The sequence below is a fragment of the Triturus cristatus genome, chromosome 1_2, assembly GCF_964204655.1.
Source record: "Triturus cristatus chromosome 1_2, aTriCri1.1, whole genome shotgun sequence".
NCBI classification, from domain to species: domain Eukaryota; kingdom Metazoa; phylum Chordata; class Amphibia; order Caudata; family Salamandridae; genus Triturus; species Triturus cristatus.
Window position 1 is genome coordinate 836,827,092 of NC_140580.1, and position 22,617 is coordinate 836,849,708.

At 41.0% G+C, this 22,617-nt stretch overlaps 1 protein-coding gene across 1 annotated transcript in view; it reads right to left on the reverse strand.

The window, feature by feature from the left end:
• SH2D5 (SH2 domain containing 5) overlaps positions 1 to 22,617 on the reverse strand; it is a 139,590-nt gene that overhangs the window by 45,266 nt on the left and 71,707 nt on the right. The window contains exons 3-5 of the mRNA XM_085608957.1: positions 22,163 to 22,243; positions 18,773 to 18,847; positions 1,612 to 1,758 (exon numbers count right to left, since the gene is read on the reverse strand). Coding sequence (XP_085465083.1) covers positions 1,612 to 1,758; positions 18,773 to 18,847; positions 22,163 to 22,243 — 303 coding nt within the window. The remainder of the gene's footprint in view (positions 1 to 1,611; positions 1,759 to 18,772; positions 18,848 to 22,162; positions 22,244 to 22,617) is intronic.

Sequence of the window (22,617 nt, forward strand, 5' to 3'; positions counted from 1 at the left end):
TTTCTGACACTTAACTATGCCCCAAGATACAAGCATTACATATATTCCTGTTGTGGGTCATCCTCACAAATGTTCCTTAGTCTACACTTCCCACAAGCCTTAAACAATTACTTTTTCTTTTAGGCTACATTGACAAGAAACAGAAGTGGTACATGATGCACTGGAACCTTCCAGTCCCAGATACAAGCCTGCAGTCAGAAAAGCGTTCACACCCACATCCGAAAGATAAAGGGGCGGATATACATACTGGTGGTATGTAGTATACATACAACCAATATGAAGGTCTATCCGCTCGATTTAAGCACATAAGGTTGTCTAGCCCTTTAATTCCCACATTTAGTTTTAGCATTGATGGCTAAGTTCTTGAAATCAATCATGTCTTTCAGGGTGGTTTTGGCTCCAGCTGCTTGTTATTGAGCACCAGCATCCTGCAACATTGAGATTCAAATCTCAGTTCAACATCAAAACCCAACCCCCTCCCGCCCTCCAATTTCTTTCCCCCCACTCTTAACAGCTACCTCAACTGACCCTTTCTTCACTGTTAAGTCAGTATGCATTGCATTAATGAGCTATTGCAATATTTTATTTCTCACTGACAGATCCACTTCCTCAGGTGATTCTTCAGTCATTCCCATTTGACATTCTTGGTAACAGCACCACGAGTCTTAAAGACGACTTTTAGTTCTCCGCCCCTCTGCCATGAAACCACACAACATTGCAGGGCCAAAGGGACCCTGGGCACACTGGCCAGCCAGCTCCTCAGGGTTGTGATGACTTGTAATGGGTCCTTTTGTAAAGCAATGTCAGCCTCTATGGCCCCAACCCCTCACAGGACCCGGCGGTTCTGATAGGCTCTTATATGAGGGAGCCAATTTCCGCCAACCACAGGTCTATGTTATTGTTCCTACACAATTCTCGGCATGTGTGCACCTTGTGAACATTGAAATATTAACAAAATCTTGATCATTCAGTTCTGGTTATGCTATGAGGATAACTCCATTCCTCTTCTCCCTCTCAGATCTCCCAGCATCACTGGTACAATACTTCACTGGTGACTTCCACCTCTCACGTGATGATGTAGACAGGTTGGGAAAGAGCCAACACTGGCACGTAAATGATGATGTAGATTTTACTAGAGGATTCCCAGCTTCACGTTAGGGACGTCTAACAGCAGGGACAGGTAGGATAGATTCAGTGGTACAGACCTCCTCTAGCCTCCCCACTGGAATCAAATCAACGTTCATCTATTGATTTGTACCATCCGTTCTCTTTGACTGCTTGTCCCATACAATGTTCAGCACCCATGTCTCTGGTGTACCAAGGGAAGGGGAGGGTCAGACTTTCAAGATCGGAGTTGTTCTTCACTCATATAGTTGCCTTCCTAATTCCTGGGATTTTTGGTATCAAAGCTCTACTTTTCTGAGCACCAGCAAACTCCGACCTCAGCTCTTTGCTCTGAGTAAGAGACTAGAAGTCTAATGAGACACAGTCCCCTTGACAGGATGCAGGCCAAGATTTCCACACTCATATATGATGTTTGGCGCAACTCAAATGCAATGTCTAAGACACATCAGATTTCATGTAAGACATACACAAACATTTGTCACCCACCTCACTAGGCTGGCTACCAATGAAGAGATGACAGAAGACCTCCTGAGGTGGACTTTGTGGATTCCGAGCTACAAAAGCAAACTGGCGATCTGCTGGTCGGCATGTGGTATAGAGGATGCGTTTGAGTGCGTGGGCCATTAAGAGAGTCTGCAATGCAAAAGAACAGCTTGAAACATTTGTGACAGCCCAAATAAGTAAAATAATCCCCAAAGGGAGGAAACACAACACAAAATCTGTCATGGCTTCAGGTGATGGAAACATGTAAACCACTCACAGCTGAGCAAAAGAACAATTTATTGTTAATGGTTATTTTGAGCATGGGTACTCACAAACTTTTTTAAAAGGGCAAAAAATATGGCTTTTTGACCGAGGACCACAATTGCCCTTAGTCACTACCCAACCCTTCCTTAACAAATTATTAACCTTTGTTTAATGACAGAAGGTTTACTTGCAAATCTTTTGTTGCTTGTTGTTCTTAAATGTCAGTGGGGAATGTGGCTGCAGGTTTTCTGAAAGTGCACATAACCTGTAATATTGACTAGAATATGGTTGAATTTAATACCATTTTATATTCAACAGCAATATAGAATGATAAAGGGTGCATTCTAAAACGCGTTTAGCGAATAACACTGGTAAAACATGAAAGACCAGTTCTTTGGGGAGGGGCATCTTAACCATAAAGGGATAGATAATGGGAATTTGGTGATATCTTTTAAACAAAGGGGTCAGTAATATTGGACCGTAAAGCAATATGGATTTAAAGACCTTGTGAAGGGACTGTTTAAGCGTTATTGTAACCGCATTAGTTGCAGACGCCCTAACCACAGGGACCTGTTCCCAAAAATTTAAACGACAATACCCAGGAGTGGGAACACAACTACAGGCGACGTGGAACGGCAGCTTAAAAGGACGAGGTTAGATAACAAGAATTACCTTATTCCCTGGCTAGCAGTATCAGAGTATTAAATCCGCCAGTAGAAGAAATATACTCCCTGGACTGTATTGGACATTGAGCCCATTCATATACAAAGCGAGATTCGACCTGTCATACAGAACAGTGAAAAGGAATTTTCTCGATTGGGGGTGAAAATGTGGACTCACTTGACTAAGCCACATTATATTATATTTTATTTATTCTTCCAAAACATTTGGAGGCACATCACCAACAGTGATCATTCACACTGTTAGCACTCTAAGGAGGGAGGTAATAGTCGCTTATCTCTTTGTCCTGAGGAAGGTGGGATTTATTTAGCCATTTCCACCGAAACGCATCAACGTTTAGTGTCTCTGAATCCGACCATGAGGAATCACTAGAGTGAATTGAGTTGTGCATTCACCAGGATATGAACTTGATGTAAACAGTCGGATCAGGTTATGCAACAGTACTTTTGAGACTGTGTAATAGGGTCTCCCTGTTAGGACCCGTGGCCCATTTTTAAAAAAAAACAACATATTTTATATTTTGATGTGAGGTTTTTTAACATTGTAAACACTGTTTATTATTCTGATGTGAGGTTTTCTAACATTCAACACATTGTTTTTTATATTGTATATTGCATATGAATTTTGGATTATCAAATGTTTTTTGAGGATGCAAATAATGGTGGTTTTATGATGTGATTTTCTTCCTTTGTAATTAAAGCCTCTGATGTTAAATTTCTAATTTGGTGGCACATCAGTTTATGGTGGTGGGGCTTATTCCATATGTACATTTTATGCATGGTGAATTGCAATTCTGAGTGAGTTTGTGAACGAGTGTGTTTTAAATTTTGAATCCAAGGGGAAAACTCTTTACTTCTACTGCTAAGCGTTATTGTATCCATTAATCTTTCAGAAAAAATTTAAACAAATTATGAATTGTGAAAGTTGGTATCACTGGTAAGCATGACACAATAAAAAACTCATTTTTTTAAAATGTATTGGGCATGATCCAAAATGGTAAACTTACACGTTTGTCTAAGTTTGCCATTTCTTAGTATGCACAAAACTGCAATTTAATAATAAGTTTCAGTTGCAAAATAGTCCCTAGCAAAAAGGACTAAAACATAAGAGGAATTAAACCCAATGCACACAGAATGTAGGATTCCCTTCAAAGACTTTTAGAAATGATTGCAAAATTTTGCATTTTTAATCATTTTGAGAAATTAAATTAGAAGTTAAACGTACAGAGATGAATGGAGATTCTCCCTATTTCCCAAATAAAGCCAATATTGCCAGTGTTCACAAGATAATTACAGATTCCTCCTGCTCTGCCACAGATAATACCATCTTCACATGGCAGACCTTCAGGTCTGGATAGTGATCAGTAACATATCCTTGGTTCCTCAAACCTACTCCTCAACTTCATGCTCTCGTGCCAACCCCACAGGTCCTACAACTCTCACCTTGTGTGAAGAAGAATATGATAACTTTGCAGCATTTGTGGTCAAACTGTGGTCGATTACTATCAGGCCAAGAGTCTGAGCAGCTCATCCACTGGATATGCAACAGCAGGGAAGAGGCAACATGGGGAAACCATATACAGCCTAACCTCCCTTCCGTCAGCCCCTTCCCCTAATTGTGTTTTGAAAATAACATTAGTTGGTGACGAGCCACCCATCTTCACCCACTTTCCCTCCAAAATGCTCATCCTACCACCCTCTCAGAGCACCCTTGAGATACTGACCCCAGCAATACTTTTAAAAACACCCCAATACCTGACATTCTGCCATCCTACCCCACCACCCTCTGCAGATTCTCTTCCCCTCCACACTAGAAGCCACATTCTGGGTGAGTGGTTCAGTCAGAGAATGACTGTCAGCTTGGCTTGGAATCCCATAGGTCTGCTGTGACCCTCACTGACATAGAAAGAGTGTCATTTGCATCCTCCTGCCTTTCTTGGGTCTGTGGGGATGTGAAAGAGGCAAAAGAATGCAGGTGAGACGGGAGGCCAAAACACCCGCCATTTCGATGCTTCGGAGTGGTCTTGCGCGACGTAGGTGAGTTGGGGGCACAGTGGGGAAGCAGGCTCTTACCTTGGAGACATGGGAGCACTGATTTATGGAGGTGGGAGAACCAGCACATTAATAGGCAGAGCTGAGCTGGAGTCAGTGGTCTGGCTTGGCTTTAAGTAAGAGACCGTGTACGAGCCGAGCCATGAACATGTTTGGCATGTAAATCATGCCGATACCAAAGGGGATGGTGGTGGAGTGAGCTAAAGAATGATGATGTTGGCAGGGTATGCCCAGACGTGGGTCTCTTGCTTACTTTGCCACTGGATTCAAGATAGCCTGGCTGATGAGGGTTATGAACCCAAAACCGATCCCAGGATGCTTGTTTCCGGTCCAGGGAAGACATGACTTGGCAGTTCGGGCTGGACTGGTCCCATGAGGCACAGGGTCAGACTGATTTGCATATGGCCATGTCTGAACTGGGGTGGTGGAGTGAGATAAAGAATGATGATGTTGGCAGGGATGTAAATCATGCCACCAACATCATGTAAATATAGGATAAGACTTGGAGTGATTAACTTTAGCACATCAGATTATGTCAGCGCATTCAGCGCATTGCGTGGCAATTATTAGAAGTGAGTTTCTGTAGATTAACTGAGAAACAAACCCATTCTGCCTTGATGGCGATGCCATCAGAGAACCATATGAGACAAGTCAGGTGCCATGTGTCCCCTATGTTTGGTTCAGGGCGTTATTATAGATGAAGCACATTTTAATCTACTAAACCAGGTACAAGACAGCACTGTGTCAGTGCACACCCTGAACTCATGTATTTCAAGTAAATACCTAGGATTACACAGGTGATCGAGGGAGGAGGCAGTGATATATCAAACAGCTTTCCTGGTTCTGAATTGTGCAATTCATGTACTAGATGGGTATCCCTTTCCCAGTTTACTTCAGAGGTTAATGCTTCATGTTTCATTCTCTGAGGTGGTAAACCTGTATACAATTAAATAAACATACCATATTACATGTAAAATCAAGTTAGTAAAAGTAGCCTTGGTCTCCAAACTACGGCCTGCGGGCAACAACTGATTGATACTTTCAGTAGTTCCCAAACTTTTTCGACCCGCGGCTCCCTTGACCCATTGGCCATTGCCCATGGCTCCCCACTGTTATTTTTTTGGGAGGGGGTGAATGTAAACCCAGCCTTGGGAGTACTTGCATTTTTCTCCCTGAAAATAATTGGTATGAAGCTGATGAAGGTATTATAATCATATACGCAGGGTGTTTCATATTACTAAGGCATCACTTCTAATAAAATATTCCTAGTTATACTTCTTTGCCCATGCCTTTTTTAGAGTACCCTCTCAAACTTTTTTCCCCACCTACAGTGCTAGATAGCACCCTTATGCATGTAGGCCCCCACTGCCAAAGTGTTTCTTCACTTGAAGGATATGTGCTTGCACTTCCATTTCAACCCATGTCATACGTGCCAAAACACCTGTCTCAGCAAGGTAACTCTAAACTTGCATCCAAATCAATGCAAGTAAAATAAATTTCTCTGATTGTTTTTTTTTTTTAAACGTCCCTCTTTCTTGCTTCCAAATGTTGGCATTATGCCATATATGGTGTTTTAATTCCCTGTGCTCATGGAGCGAGCTGGCCTGTCTGGAAATGTGTGTGTACTGAAAGAAATGTGTACTGGAAGTACCTATGATTCAAGTAGAAATGTCAATACTTAATAATACTTAGTGTGTTTAATAGACAGGACAACTGTACTTTCCTGATAACATGCACTGGTGTAAAATGTATTTGGAAAAAAACAAAATATTAACAAGTCTGACTAAATAGATCAGGCATCTTCCACTTACTTTGGGAGTGTTGGAACGTGGGGATCCACAGAAATATAGAGTTCATCTCCCTCGAAATGCTATCAATCAAGCACTACGTTTACATCTTTCGGCATGTCACTTACAAATCAACGACATCATGCGTTTAAGTCTAATTAGTGTAACTAAAGCCAACAGACCCTTTACCATTAAATGCATTAAAGTGCTTGGTTTGGTGGCTCCCCTGGCTCGGTTTGGCATCTCCCCAGGGAGCCACGGCGCACAGTTTGGGAACCACGGCTTTAAGCGTTACTCCTAACCTTAAGAACAGCAGAAATAGCTGGATGCTTTAACAGTTTTAACCACAAGGTGTCAGAATAGGACAAAGATGGAAAAACAGAAAAAGCTGCCTAGAATAATACATTTTTTGTTTGTCCCTAATTGTATATTCAATATAGAATTAAGGACAAACAAAAAAATGTATTATTCTAGGCCATTTTCAATTTTTTCATCTGTTATTGTTGTAAAGATAGCAGAAATTACCATAGGACAGTAGTATTAAAAGAAGCCCTGCAACAGAAAAAAACAGACTCTTACGTTTACCCTGTAGAAGTAAGAGTCTGTGTTTTTTTCTATTGCAGAAAGCCGAGGAGGAAAACAGAAGAAGGACAGAGGAGGAGTGGAATGAACGACAGTCAAGCTGGAGAACTGGGCTTGAGAGGTGCTAGCGCCTTGGTGTTGAATCTGTGGCCGCGGCAGGGGCGGCTCCTCCATTAGGGCGGAGGAGCGTCGCTCAACTGCTTTCTTGCAGTGCGAGAAGCAGAAACATAGAATGGTAAACCGACCATTTTATCTTTCTGCTTCTCGCACGGCGAAAAGGCAGAAGGGTATGCCTGGTTGGGGTCGGGTGGGTCTGCTGGAGTCCAGGGGAGGAGTGGCTTGCCCACTTTGAGTGTGCTGACCAGTCATACACACTCTACATTTTCTCCCTCTAGGCTGCATGCAGCCTACATGCAGAAAATGGCCTCCCCATAGATGCCTGTGGGGTCGGCGTCCCAGCCAATCACAATGCTGCCATTGCAGCATTGTGAATGGCTTAGGGGAGGGAGGCTGCCTGCTCTGCCTGCTTCCTGTTCAGTAAAACACAGGACCCGACCGGGAGCTGAGACGGTAAGTTTATTTTGATTTATTTTTTTAATTACCCCCCTCCCACCTACGGAACCCCGCGTGACCCCCCCCCGCCCCCCCAAAGAGAGTCATGCAGGCCGTGACTAGGCAGCGGACAAGCAATCCATTTCCAGAAGCTTAACGGTAGGTGGGTAATTCCTTTTTAAAATACTGCTGACATTATAGTGCCCTGCCCTATCATGTATTGGGTCCTGCTGTTATGGAAAACTTCACTAGGCCCAAAGTCGTTTGGAAGTCGCATCTATAAACTAGACCCAAAGCTGTTTGGTGACAGAGAAAAGCTTTTAAAGTGAGCAAATGCAGTGAGCCAGCACAAAGGAAGTAAAGAGAAATGCACATATAAAATGAACTAAGGAAAGTTGAAAGGAAGCCGGATAGGACATAGGTACAAAAAAAAGAATAGAAGGAAGGAAAGAAGGCTAGAAGGGGTAAAAGTAAGGGAGAAGGAAGAAAATAAAAAATTATGTTTGGAAAGAAAGGTAGCAAGAAGAAAAGAAGGAAGGAATAAAAATAGAAAAAAGAAATAAGAAAAGCAGAAAAATAGAATTAAATAATGGAAAGAGGAAATCAAAAATGGATGAACAGGTGATGGAAGGAAAGAAGAGAAAGGCAGATTAATGAACAGAAGGATGATATATAGGCAGATTGAAAGGAGAGGTGGAAGAAGAGGCAAAGGAAGGACAGGAGGATGGAAAGAAGAAAGGAAGGGACAAAAGTGAATGAGAGAACAAGAAGAAGAATGGGAAGGAGTAAAGATGGAAAGAAGGAATGAAAGAAGAATGGAAAAGAAGAAAAGAAAGAAAAATAAATAATAGGAAAGACAGATGGAGAGTAAAGGGGATACATTTTTTTATAAAGTCAAAACTGGTAAATGTGCAATTTTTCAGCCTGCGAATATTTGTAAAATATACGATATATCCTTCATAATGGAAAGTTTGGAGACCCCTGCTCTATAAAATGACAAAGTTAAGGGAAGGCCGGTTGATCGTACTGACTTTAGGAGTGGCTCAACACTTTAAAAGGGGCAATTACAGATTTAGCAAAACAAAAGATGGAGGAGATCCAACACCTCTTCACATCAATAGAAGTGACAGTGGTGGCTGTGAATGCTTTTTACATTTTTATTTACCCTGTGCAGGTGGGAGCTGTGTGCAGAAAGGTTTTCGTGTCTGTCGTGTCCCCCCGTTTGTGTGACGGTTGCTCTGGGCAGCACTTCTTTAAATCAGGATGCGGCCCAAGCGATTGCCAGTGGCTGATAATAATTCAAGCATTCCATCCATCACCTTGTTGTTGTTGCAGTTGATGCTTCACTGCTTGAAGAGCAGGCTGTGACACAGCATTGGAAGGCTAATGCAGCCCCGCAATCATCTGAATCGAGGAGAGATATGTTTTCATGGGGCAAAGCTGAGAGCGGAGCGCTTAGGAGTGAGGAAGCTGAGAGCCCTGTAAACATATATTATACCAGGGAAGGGACACAGTTCTGATTGAATATAAAGCTTCAAATCATTACAGCATTCTTCCCCCTAGATACACAGCTATAAGCTAACTAGACATGTGCAGGGGTGGTTACTGGTGCAATACAGTAAGCCCGTCTTTGAATATATGTTCTATGAGCTACCACTGTTGCTTGCCAATGCAGTTATGTTTTTTTGATTTCAAAAGAGTTTATTATTTTAAAGGAACAGATGAAAACATAAAATACAAGTACAAGTGATACAAATGATATCAGCTGGAGCATACAATATGGAATAATCTGTATATAACAGAAAAACAATTAAATTATAGAAACATCAAATAATAACTGGAGGAAGTAATTATCAAAAGTATCACCATCAGATATTATTTTAGGTAAGGAAGGAAAGAAAAGAAGAAAGCAAAGAGAGAAAAAATAGAGTAAGGCTGAGGAAAGACAAGAAGAAGTAAAAGGAGAGAGAAGGATTTCCAAAGGATTCACCCAACAACCAAGAGCGTATTAACCAGACAAATCAAAAGGGGTACTGTTCCACCGAACCCTCCGAAGCCCTTTCCATATACGTATCTAGAGCCTTCCACACACCATTAGATATAGAAGGAGAGATATGGGCATTATCAACTGAAGTATGAGCACTCCTTAAAAAGGAAACCCACGCCCACCAAGTATGATAAGAGACTGAGGAGAAAGATTTCCAATCCATGAGAATTACTTTGACAGCAATAGTTAGTAAAAGATCCAATAATTGTACCTCCATGGGATCTAAAGGCAAAGGGACCGAGGCCGCCAACGGGCCTAACAGAATTAATGGGAAAGAGAGTTGAAACTTGATATTAAAGATAATCATTAGATGTTTGTGAATTAAACCCAAAAAAGGTTGAAGAAGAGAGCAGTCAAAAAACATATGTTGAAAATCGCCTGGTGCAAGATCACAGCTCCAGCAACGATTGTCTTCCTTTAAACCTAGCGAGTATAAACGAGTGGGGGTCCAATGAAGAAGAGTAATAGAAAAAAACTTGGATTGCATTAATGAAGGGGCAATTTTATTACGAAGAGAAAATTTCCCAATATCTTGCCAAGTGTCTGAAGAAATATGGTCGGTAACCCCATGATCAAAGTGATGCAGCCATTTTTGCTGTGTAACAGTCTGGGAAGGAAGTGTAGAAGACGACAAAAATTTATAAATCCTAGAAGCCACATGACCAGACCTAATCCATAATTGAAAAAGCGTAATCAAAGAGGAGGAAGGATGCAGGTGTACCTTAGCAAGTGCTACCTTAATCTCAAGAAAGGTATAAAAGTCTAGATTAGATAAAGAAAATTGTTGAGCCAGATTAGAAAAAGGGAGAGGATGATTGTTAGAATCATAAAGATGTTTGACAAGAGAGATACCTTTCCCAGCCCAGTAAGACATCAAGTCTGAATCAATGTTGATTTTAAATTTGGAATTCCGCCAAATAGATGACCAAGTGGTTTTTTGCAGTGGGACCGCCAATCTCTTATCAACCTTGCGTATCGCCGCAATAGTGTCTAGAATAATGGATCTAGAAAATGGAATAGAAAGGGTATTCGTGGTTAAAAAAGCGACGGTCGGAAGAGGGGAGGCCAGTTCCTGTTCAATTAGCAACCAAGCTGGAACATGAGTAGAGGGAGAGGAAAGCCACAGTGCACCCTGAGAGGCCAGAAAAGCAGATTGATATTTCTCCCAATCAGGAAGATTGCATCCTTTCATATCATACGACCTCCGCAAAAATGTATATGCAATTCTAGCCCTTTTGTTATTCCATAAAAATTTGGAAGTTAATAGATCCAAATCATGAAAAAAGGTATCAGATAGCTTTACCGGCAGCATAGAAGAAACAAAATTAACAATGGGTCTTATCATCATTTTAAGAGTTTGAAGTCGGCCCCACCACGAAATATGCTTCGGAGACCAATTGTCTAAAAGACTTTGTACCTTAAGAATAGTTTGAGATTCGTTATAAGTAACCGTAGCATAAAGGGTGGAACAAAAATAAATACCCAAATATTTTAACTGCTTGGATTGCCACTTAAAGCCCGCCGAGCCCATGTGAGAGGAGAAGCAATAAGCATTTAGAGGGAACATTTCTGTCTTATCTTTGTTCAGGGTATAACCTGAAACTTTTGAGAAAACAGAGATCGTATCAAAAATGGCAGGAATGGCCAGAGCAATATCATTCGAGAAGATGAGGACATCGTCAGCGTACGCAGCTGTTTTTAGCTGATGAGAACCAAAAGAGAACCCCTTAATGTCAGGATGTACATCAATCATTCTGAGAAGAGGATCAATGGACAACAAGAATAAGAGAGGAGACAAGGGGCACCCTTGTCTAGTCCCCTGGCGAAGATTAAAAAAGGACGACGTAGCTCCATTCACTCTTATGTTAGCTCTAGGTCGGGAGTAAAGAGACATAACCATTCGAATAAAGGGTTCACCAAGGTTGTGTGCACATAAAACAGCTCGTAAAAAAGGCCAAGAAACCTTATCAAAGGCCTTTTCAGCATCCAGGGCCAAGGCCGCCGCCGGAAGGTTAGATCGTTTAGCTGCACCTAGAATATGACAAAAAGTACGAATATTATCCCGTGCAAGACGCCCCTTAACAAACCCTGTTTGTGAAGGGTGAACTAATTGCGGAATAAAGGACTCTAAACGCTTAGCCAAGATTTTAGCAAAGATCTTAGCCTCCATGTTGAGAAGGGAAATAGGACGAAAATTCTTGGGGTCTGAGTGATCTTTCCCTTCTTTGGGGATTACAACAATAGTAGCATCAGCAGCAGAGCCAGTGACAGAGCCTTCTTTAATAAAGGCGTCAAAAAGGGATTGAAGTTTCGGCACAAGCACAGATACGAAGGTTTTATAAAACAAGATAGGATAACCATCAGGGCCCGGAGCTTTACCAGAACGAGTAGCTTTAATTGCAGCAATGATTTCGTCAGATGTAATCGGACCATTCAGCGAGTTATTATCTTCCTCCGGCACCACTTTCAAAGGGACTGACTTCAAAAACTCCTGGCATTGTTCAAAGGAAGCTTGAGTAGAAGGGGTATATAACTTATTATAGAAATCGCGGAAAACCTCAAGAATTTCCTCAGATTGAAATTTTTTCTTACCAAACTGGTCAGTAATAGAAAAGATTTGGGAGGACATACAAGAGGATTCCTGGAACTTTAATGTGGCAGCAAGAATTTTACCCGCACGATTTTTTAAGAGCAACTTCTTAGATTTCTGAGCCTGGAGACCAATATGAGCTCTCTTGGTGACTATAGTATTGTACTTATACTTTAAATTCTTAATAGACTGGAGACAGGCCTTATCCTGAGAATGACGAAAAAGGGACTCTTGACGTTTAATATCATGTGCTAAATCTGTGCGCTCCTTTTTAATCGCTGCATTCCTTCTTGACATACACTTAATGACCTGACCACGGAAAGTGCATTTAAAAGAATCCCAGAGAACCACAGGAGAGCTGACAGAACCAACATTTTCAAGAAAAAACGTCTCAATGTCATTGGAAAACTCTCGAACCTGGGAATCGTCATATAACACTTCTGTATTTAGTCTCCACGAACGAGATCTTGCCCTAGGGGCAAAAGACATAAGAGTGAAAGTCACCGCGGCATGATCTGAAACCAAGATAGGATGAATAAGCGGAGAAGAAGAAGATTGAACAAGAGAGGAGTGAACCAAGAGATAATCAATGCGTGAAAAGGACGAGTGAGGGGAAGAAAAAAAGGAAAAATCACTGCCCGTAGGATTATGAAGACGCCAGACATCCTGAAGATGGATCAGAGAACACATATTAATCAGATGTTTATGTGCTTGAGGTGGTCGAAAATTAAAGGCAGAATTCCTATCCAGAATAGGATCCATTGGTAAATTAAAGTCTCCACCTACAATAAGATTGCCAGAATGAGGTGTATCATTAAGCTTTTTAGTTATTGCCTTCCAAAAAGACGGGTCATCCTTGTTAGGGGCGTAGATATTCATGACAAAGAGATCGGCATTACCATCGGACATCTTAGAGAGCAACCACCGACCCTCTGTATCCTGCTCAGAAGAGACAATAGACAACCCAGAGTGTTTAGAAACTAAGGTAATTACCCCATTCCTTTTACCATGAGCATCTGAACAAGCAACATCAGAAACCCATTCTTTCTTCAGAAATAACGCCTCCTTTGCAGAGACCTTTGTCTCTTGAAAAAGAACTAGATCCGAAGAAAGAGATTTGCAATAGTCGAAAATCTTCGACCTTTTAACTGGGTGATTTAACCCTTTTACATTAAGGGAAAGAATGTTCAAACCAGCCATAGAATCAAAAATAGAAGGAAAAGATATTCCATGTATGATATAGGAACTACAACATCTAGGAAAGCCCGCCACCACACATTAATACCCCCCCCCCCCCCCGGAATGAAGGGAATCCAAAGAGGAAATCCGAAGAGAAAAGAAGAAAGAAAAGGAAGAAGAAAGTAAGAAAATAAGCAGAGAGAGAAAAAAAAGGGCCCAAAAGGCAGGTCTGAAAAAGACCAAAGTCATACAGGGGGGAACATGGAAAAATTAGCAAGGGGACCAACCAGAGGGATAAGAAACATCAGCATAAATAGCCCCAACACAATACATAGCTGAATATATGTATATAAAAGGAAGAACTGTCTAAACAATATGAACTATAGTTAATTATAGTATACTGGCAGCAGTAAGCATTAAAATCCATAGCGGCATCACATTGAACCAAATTGATAAATAAGTAACAGCTAAGACATATCATAAAAATTGAGAAAGCAGAAAAGAAGAAAGAAAACAAAAACGAAACCAAGAGCTGGTGAAAAGTGAGCGAAGATCTAATAATAATATTAGGTAGAGCAAAAAACAAAGCAGGCATCATGAGGAAGAAAAGAGCAAGAAAAAGAGATAAGAAAATACATTCCAAAGCATATTATATGGTACATTATGAGAAACAGTAATTGAGACATAGTAGAGAATAGTATGTAATAAACATCTCAATGCATCAAACGATGAAGCCCTAGGGCAGAAAAATAAGAGAATAATACTAGACATAGATATATAGAGAATCTATAAATAAGCTTACAAATAATTATCAACAAATATATAGAACCGGATACATTCAAATAGCTAAAAGAGATAAGAATCACATAATTATATGAATATAAAAATAGAAAAATATAAGTCTATCAATTACAAGACAACTATAGAAATCCGACCTAGTCGAAAAATATAATCAATAATTAAATGAGCTAACCAAACAGTGAAATAGCAGTGAAAAAAAGTAAACCACAAAATATATAGAGGAGGCATATTAACACTAATTTTAGCAGAACATAAACATCCAGTACGCACCTACAACTCAGACTGAACGCAAACTAAACATCAATACTATCAAAGAACAGTGGTATGTTCCATACAACCAAGACAACAAAAGACTACCATAGACAAAAAACAAGGAGAGAAAAAAACACGTCTCACATGAAATTTGGCGACAAAAAAGAAGTCATACAACGGACTAAGAAACAGGTCAGGACCTACTACTGCGAGGGACAAACTGGGAAGGAGAGGGGTGCGGAGGACGACACGCGAGCAGGAGAGAAAACAACACAACAAGAAATGCTATCACCAAATATTGGAAGAATCACACAATAAAACTAACGACCAGAAAGACCACTAACCATAACGAATAGGAAAGAAACACCAGAAGACGACAACGACACAATGAAACCCATGGACATGAAGACCACCACACAGATCTAAAAGCACCTAAGCTTAAGAGATCTGGCAAAGAGAAGAAGACATATCAGAATATAAACCTCATCAGGTGCCAGAAGAACCAGGCACGAGCGAGGCCTCCGTTTGAAGATCCATCTGTAGCTCCATCTGATTATCTAAAAACGAGGCCAAGTCAGCAGGTTCATCGAAGATTCTGGAACGACCTTTGAAAGTAATTCGGAATTTTGAAGGGCCCGCAAAAGAAAAGGGGATATTCATCTCAGATAAACGTTTCCGAAGATTAAGAAAGCCCTTCCTCCGAATTACTGTGTCTCTGGCAAAGTCTTGAGAGATGGAAATGCGATGACCATTCCACGAGACAACTCTAACCTTCCGCATATGGGCCAAAATTTGTTCTGTGTGCTGATGTCGCAGAGGTTTAAAAATTATTGCTCTAGGTTGAGTAGCGGACTTAGGGCGAAAGGTAGGGACACGATGTGCACGTTCCAGCTCAAAATCCCTTTGAAAAGAAATTTGCAGCGTAGAGGGAATCCATTGATAAAGGAAATCAATCAAGGAAGGTGCATCCTTCTCCACCTCTTCCGGAAGACCAAAAATACGCAGATTAGATCTGCGATTACGATCTTCTTGCTCAGTGAGATCTTTCCGCAATGCCGCCATTGAGCGCTCTAACTGACAGAGAGATCTAGATTGCTTTTGCACGGCATCTTCAGCACCACTAATACGTGCTTCTGTGCCTGAAACACGAAGGAAAAGGGCCTTGAAATCATTCCTAATGGCTAACACCTCCACTTGCAGTAAATCTGTGTTAGTCTTAGTAGACTGCGCAATCTCATGTACTTCATTAAGGCGCGATAGGATAGTCTCAAGAGTGTAATTAGGGTCCTTCAAGACAGACTCAGGTGTAGGGGAAACCTGTTTGGACCTCTTGAGGGACGCTTTAGAGTCTTTTGCATCTTTAGCATTGGATGACGGGCCCATATTCGCAGCCATAGAGCATACCCCCACAACAGGCGCAAAATATACCCTTCCGGCAACAACACGGAAAGGAAATGCCCGAGGTTGTATAAAAACACACTAAGGAAAAAGGAAAAGAGCAAAGTACTAAATGCGGCTTTCAACGACAGGACAGGGAACCACCTATGAAAGTAGTAAGCCCTGCAGGTACCAAAGGATTCCTTCCGACCTCAAAAAATAGCTTCGAAGGCATAAAAAACCAAAGCCAAGAAACCCCTTACATAGGTCTTGTCGGCGTTCTGAGGAAAAGAAGTCCCACAAAAATGCTCACAGACAGCAGCAATGCAGCAGGAAGATTGAAAAAAAACAAAATATACTTAGAAACGTCACCAGCTCATGGTTATCCTCAGTTCCGACCAGTCCGCTGAGGAGAAGAAATATCTGCGTCAATGAGGAGACAAAATGGCGGCCGCTCGTAGAAACACCGAGCGCCACCACCAGACGTCCAAAATACGGTCACCGGCAGCACAAAAGATCAGGAAACCTCCTCAAAGTATGCACGACAGCATCGTAGGCATGATACCACCTTCTGGCGTAAAGGGGGCCATCCGCAGCGGCATCAAAACCTCCGTCGGCCGTTGCTCAGCGCAGAGCTCAAGCGCAGACCGCCATCTCGCAGCGGCGCGCAAGCCACGCCCCTGCCAATGCAGTTATGTTTTGCCTGCGTCAATGACATCTGCTCTCTCACCCTATGCTAAGAAGTAACACGCTTATCACCTAGTAAACAAACTCAATCTTAAAACATGATGTAATATTACGTCCGAGATAACAACGGTCAATATGCTGTCCAGCTACACTGTATAACTGCCTATGCCCTGTTATGTTCATTGTTAATTGTTAATAAACTGTTAACACAAGTACAATACTTTCTTACTTCCAGAGTAAGCTATATTAATGACTTGAGATAAATAAAACCTGCTTCAAACATGTAGATGGTAACAAGGGAAAGAAACAGACGAGGTACTATGAATGTTATGTCATTGCTTAAATAAAGTACTGTACTGTGAACTGTTAACAACAAAATCAATAAAAAGATGTTCAAAAATGGATCTCCATCTAAATTTAAAAAGAAGCATATATAGATTTCTTAGGAGTGATCCGGAGTTAAGAAATGACTTCTCCATCTTGAGTGGAGCTCGCAAACAGGACTTTAATTCAGAGACAAAAAGGAAGATGAAAAAGTAGGCATAAAATGCTAAAAATCGCAAAAACCATGCACCAGGTTAAAGTTCAAAATAGGATATTCAATATTCTGTCAGAACTTAATTTGCTCTACAAAAACAATGATTTTTATACTTCTTTGACAGAGCTTTTTGATTCACAGAAGAAAGCTGATTTTATAGGGAAAAATTGGCAGAACATTGGTACGATACTGCCTCCACCAACGCTTTGGCTAGATATCCTTGGCTAGTGAACTAAATCCCTTGATACTTAGCACTTAAGAATTTTGTTGAACAGGGGGTTAACACCCAGATGCACCTCAGCACTTCTGCCTTGAAAGGCCCTAAAACGGCCTGGTGATGGTGAGGACCTCTAAATGGTAGCTACTGCCTTGTTTAATAGTGATATAGTCCCCACCCCATTTGAGGATGCAGTCATTTCTCTACCCTTAAGAAAACCTATGCTGGGTGCTCTAGACCCTGCCAACATTGGACCTATTACGCAAATTCCCTTTCTCTCTATGTTGCTGGTTAAAGCAGTTATGAATGTCCTGCAGAAATTTGTTGGAGCCAATACCTACCTCTGCCAACAACATGCTGGTGTCTTCCTAGAGTCCCATGATTGTTTCTGTCACTAACAACATCGTAATGCAAGCTGATGGTGGACGTGTCACAGCCTTGGTGCAGCTGGACCTCTCAACAGCCTTTGATGGGGTCCAACGTCAGCTGATCTTCAATATACACAAGTTGACTTGTGTTTGAGAAATGGAATTGGATTACATAATTTCTGTCCAAATGATGCCAAGAGATTGCATCCCCCTCCTCACGACAACTTTAGTCAATGTGAAACGTTCTGCAGGGCTCTGCTTTATTCTCTATTTACCTTAAAATAGAATTTGCAACCATGCTACACTTGATTAACTCTTTGAGGCCCAAGTGTAATCACACAATGATGACATCCAAGTTGTGCGGATGAGATGTAGGTAGGCTCTATGATAGATGACTTTCAATCTTGCTTCTGTGTAGTTGAAGGATGTCTATGTCACAGTGTCACAATCGACTCGAGCTTAATGTAACTAAAACTGAAATTGTGGCTACGTTTAATGGCACATCTTTATGGACCAATAAGTTATGGTTGGCCTCTTATGACCCCCTCCGCCTTTTACTTCTCCATAACAGGTAGCAAAGCACGAGGGGCTTAAAATAGACTATAATTTTAAATAGAGTCCCTATATAAAAGGTAGTTTCCCTACCTGGTTTCATTAATATGTGGGTGTTGAAGGAACTTCTTCAATTTTTTCGTTTCCTCACAAGGTGTCCTGTAAACACCTCTGTCCAGCTCTGTCTCAGCTGTAGTGGCTGCCAGTAGGTAAAGGAAACCGGTAATGTATTGTGGTTGTACAGTGCTCCATATCCTTAACCAGGCACCGACATGCAGTAGTAGACGTGTAGCACAAAACACTGTACGATGTGGTCGGCTGGAAGGATGTCACATTGTAGTGTAGCCTGTGTGAGACATGTTTTTTTATTTTGTGTGATGATCAGAGTGGAGTCCTGTGCTGTGCTCTGTCTCTGTGGGGTGAAGACACTTGTGATGTCTATAATATACAATAAGGGTTAACCAGCAGGGAACAGGGGCCAGAAATCAATGGCCCGGTGTGTTTTAGTTCATAACCATCCGACTCCTGATTAATTGAGTTCCTTGCCCATCTATATAAATCAGGGCTGGTTCCACAAAAACACCTAAAAGAGAAAACATGTAAAGAGTACCAAAGATGATAGTCGCGGGATTGCCATACCTCTCCGGCTGCACTGTACATCTTCACTCCTTGGAGGCTGAACTTTAAAATGACCGGTTGCCGGCGAAGGCAGTCCTGCAAGAAATGGAGAAAGCAGTCAGTGTAAGTTGAGCCTAAACTTCGAAGGTTCCATAACTCTCAAATGACCCTCTAGTCTCATTTTTAGTAGAAAGTTCGAGTATCTTTTAGAAGGCTTTATGTCAGAAATACTGTACATTCAGGGCAAGCCCACAGCAACAGAGAAATGTTTGGTTGGTTACATAGAGAGGAAGATACAATATCTGCACAGCTGTGACTAGAATCATTAATAAGATATGCATAATGAGGGTGTTTCACCCATTTCAAAAGGGGACAATACAAATGGCAGAAAGCACCACACAAATGCACATAACATAACTTCTCGGCAAAGCTGTCAACCCTTCTCCAAATCTGATCTTCGCCTGTAACACCTATTGCTCTCTCGTGTCATCCTCCACCACTCTGACCTTCTGATCCTACTATTTTCTTTCACCACCACCTTACCGCTGTTAGAATGTAATACGTTCTACCGTAATGAAATGGATCTGCTCGTAGCCACTGAATATCTTTTTGACTTCTATTGTTAACCATGTACAGTCCTATGACTACCATGTTTAGATAAATAAATATTAAATCCAACTAGATTACTAATGCACATCTTTAAAGAGCGAATGCATAATGATAATATATCAGAGTTAGTTAAAGTGGGAAAATCTGTAATTTGGGTATTCTAACCACATCAAGGGAGATTTTGGGGATATCTTGCTTCGACCCTTCAAAATAGCAAGGAGGTCCAACTCAGTTCAAAGGCCGGCTGAAGCTGGTCCTGCAAGTCCATTCCATAGGATCCTCATTACAAAGGGTAGGAAGGAAAAGGAAAGGTTATTGACTTGTAATCCTAGTTCTCCTACTTGGGATTCGCTATTGAAGTAATGAACATTTGTGAAGTCCCACCTATAAGCAAAAGCCCACATTTTCCTTACTTTTTTCTATTTAGAAAAAGGGCAGCAAAGTTAACTTTAGAGTTTTCTTTTTGATTCAGAACCATTTTAGGTCTGAATTGGTTAATTTTAAAAATAAAAAAAATGAGACTGTCCTTTATAATATACAAAAACTGCCTCTATTAGTACTTAAAAATGGCTGTTTTTAAAAACAAAAAATATATTTGAGATCCTGCACATGGACAAGCCATTCAAATGTTATGACTTCAATGGAGGCTCCAAGATGGCGAAAGTTTGAGTTCATACAAGAATGCAGGAAGTGGACTTAGGTGGCAACAGGCAGGTAGGAGATTTATAATAATATAGTAATATAGTAAGGGGGAGTGAGGACCCATGTCATGGGCGAGGCCAGTAGACTCAGAAAGGTAGGAAGTAGATGGAGACAAAAGAAAGAAGGGGAAACAAGTGCAGAGAGGGGAAAATGGACAGAAGCAGAAATGGGGATATGGGACCACATGGAAGGGGAAGTTACATTTAAATACACTGCAAACGCTAGCTTCCCCAGCTGTACAATTAATTAATGACCTCTACAAACTATAGAGTCACTTGGTTCATCATTTCACCATAACTGCTTGGAGTGCAATTGCAACCTTCCTCCCGCATACGTTGATATAGTATTATCATTATAGTTGCAAGAACTTGGAATACAGTACATACTTTCCATGCCAAAATATACAAAAGTACTAAATTTATGCCACAAAACATATTCCTCTAACTCTAGACAAAATTGCCTAAAACAGAATTTGCTATTATCCGTATAATCCGAACAATTTTCCATATATTCAATCCACTTTCTCACAAACACATAATTGTGCTGTTAATCAATAACTGCTGTTACTTGATCAAAATGCGAGAGAAAAGGGCTTTCTATCTCCTCTACCACACTCAGGTCAGGTAATAGTGAATTATAAATGTCACTTCAGAGTTCCATTGTCTTCTAAGCTTACACCCCTTGAAGACAATATGTTCTTTACATAATTCCCAACATCACCGTCATCTTCTGATTTAACGTTGAGAAATCACCTCTAGACTAAAATGTTATAAATATCCCTTTGTGGAGTGCAAAACAGGGGGAATGCATCTGTATTACAAAACAATTTACACTATGAAAACAGAACTCTTTCCCAGTGACATGTTGTGTGTCCCTCAATGACTCTTTAAAAGTTAACAGACTAACTGTGTCCTATGTGGATGTGAGTGCTAGACATACTTTTCAAATGGGACTGTATTTTCTAGACACTGATTGGTATGAGATATAAAGGATGCTCTGATAGTTCCTGGATGCTTCTTATACACTTACCAAACAGTTTCAGGAACTGTCAATTTTTACACTTGAAACATGCCATAGGAAGATTGGTACTTGCTGTTTTATTTTAAATCAGACAAATCCACTCACTGTTTCTTGTACTACAATAAAGGCTATGTCATACTTTTTCGTACCTTTTCAGGATCATAATTGCTTACAATGTTATTGAACAATAATCACATTTAGAACAGGCCTTTGTCAAAGACGGAAACAATATAGGATGAATTATATATATGTATGTATGTATGTATATGTATGTGTGTATATATATATATGTATGTATGTATGTATGTGTGTGTGTGTATATATATATATATATATATATATATATATATATATATATATGTATCTACTCACCTTCCCGACTATCCAGCTATGTCTAGTTTGTGACATATTTTTTAACTGTGTCAGAACACCTTTAAGCCTCATCTGTAAGCACACAACCACTTGGTTATCTTTAGAACTGGAATGAGAGCGATTGAAAGACCTACAGATCGAATGGTAAGTAAATAAATGGACTCTCATGAGGGCTATTGAGAGGAATTGGGAGTTATGTTCTGCTTCTGAGGTCGAGTTACGGTGGTAAGTGGAGGCGAGACTCTCGGTAAAAGGCAGGGTTGGAACAGGAAGGGGCTTGTGGTCTCTGGTAATAAGCACTGGAATGGAAATTGATTCAAAGCCTCGCAGAGCAGGTAAAGTTGGAATTGAAAATGATTTGGGGATTCATAAGGAGTGTAAGATGCATTGGGAAGTGATACAGGAGGAAGCAGATACACAGGAAAGAAATGGTGCACTGTCTCTCAGCTAAAGGTAGTTTTGAAATTGGAAGCGATGCAGGTCCTCTCATATGGGGGAGAAGGGGTACACCAGAATAGGAAGTTATACAGGACCTCTCAGCTGGAAGCTGAATGTAAAGCAATGGACATGACATATCTGGTTTCACGTGAAAAATCTCCACCAAAGACATTCTCTGTGGCAAGTGTTGACTCCAGAACTCTGACCTCCCAACCAGCTGTAGGACACCTGCCTTCCTCTACTACAAACTCCCCTAACCCAACGACTGACCTTCAGTGACTGAAGCTGCTCCTCCACCATCCACACCCTCTGCTGGGGTTCCAAGTCTGCCACAGGGAAGGAGCCAACGTACTGGGGGGAGAAAGACAGTCAGCATGTAAAGAACGCATTGATCTGATCTGTTTGTCATGTTGCGCTACATACACAGTGGTGGTATCAGCATAGCAAAAAGTTTCCACTCGACTGGCAAGGTGCTCTCTAAGGCTTACAGGGCTATCCATGGAAAGGGTTAATGCTTCATCCAAGTAAATCTCCAATGATACTCATGCAAATTAATCCAACACTCTAGAATAGCATCTCAGCTAATCATCCTTCATACAAGAAGAAACATTGATAGAACCTCATTCGCCATATATTTCAAAACAGATGATGCACAATCACACAAACCAATAAACAGATCTAATTTCCCACACAAGGTAAGTATGGAAATCAGATGACTCCCAACC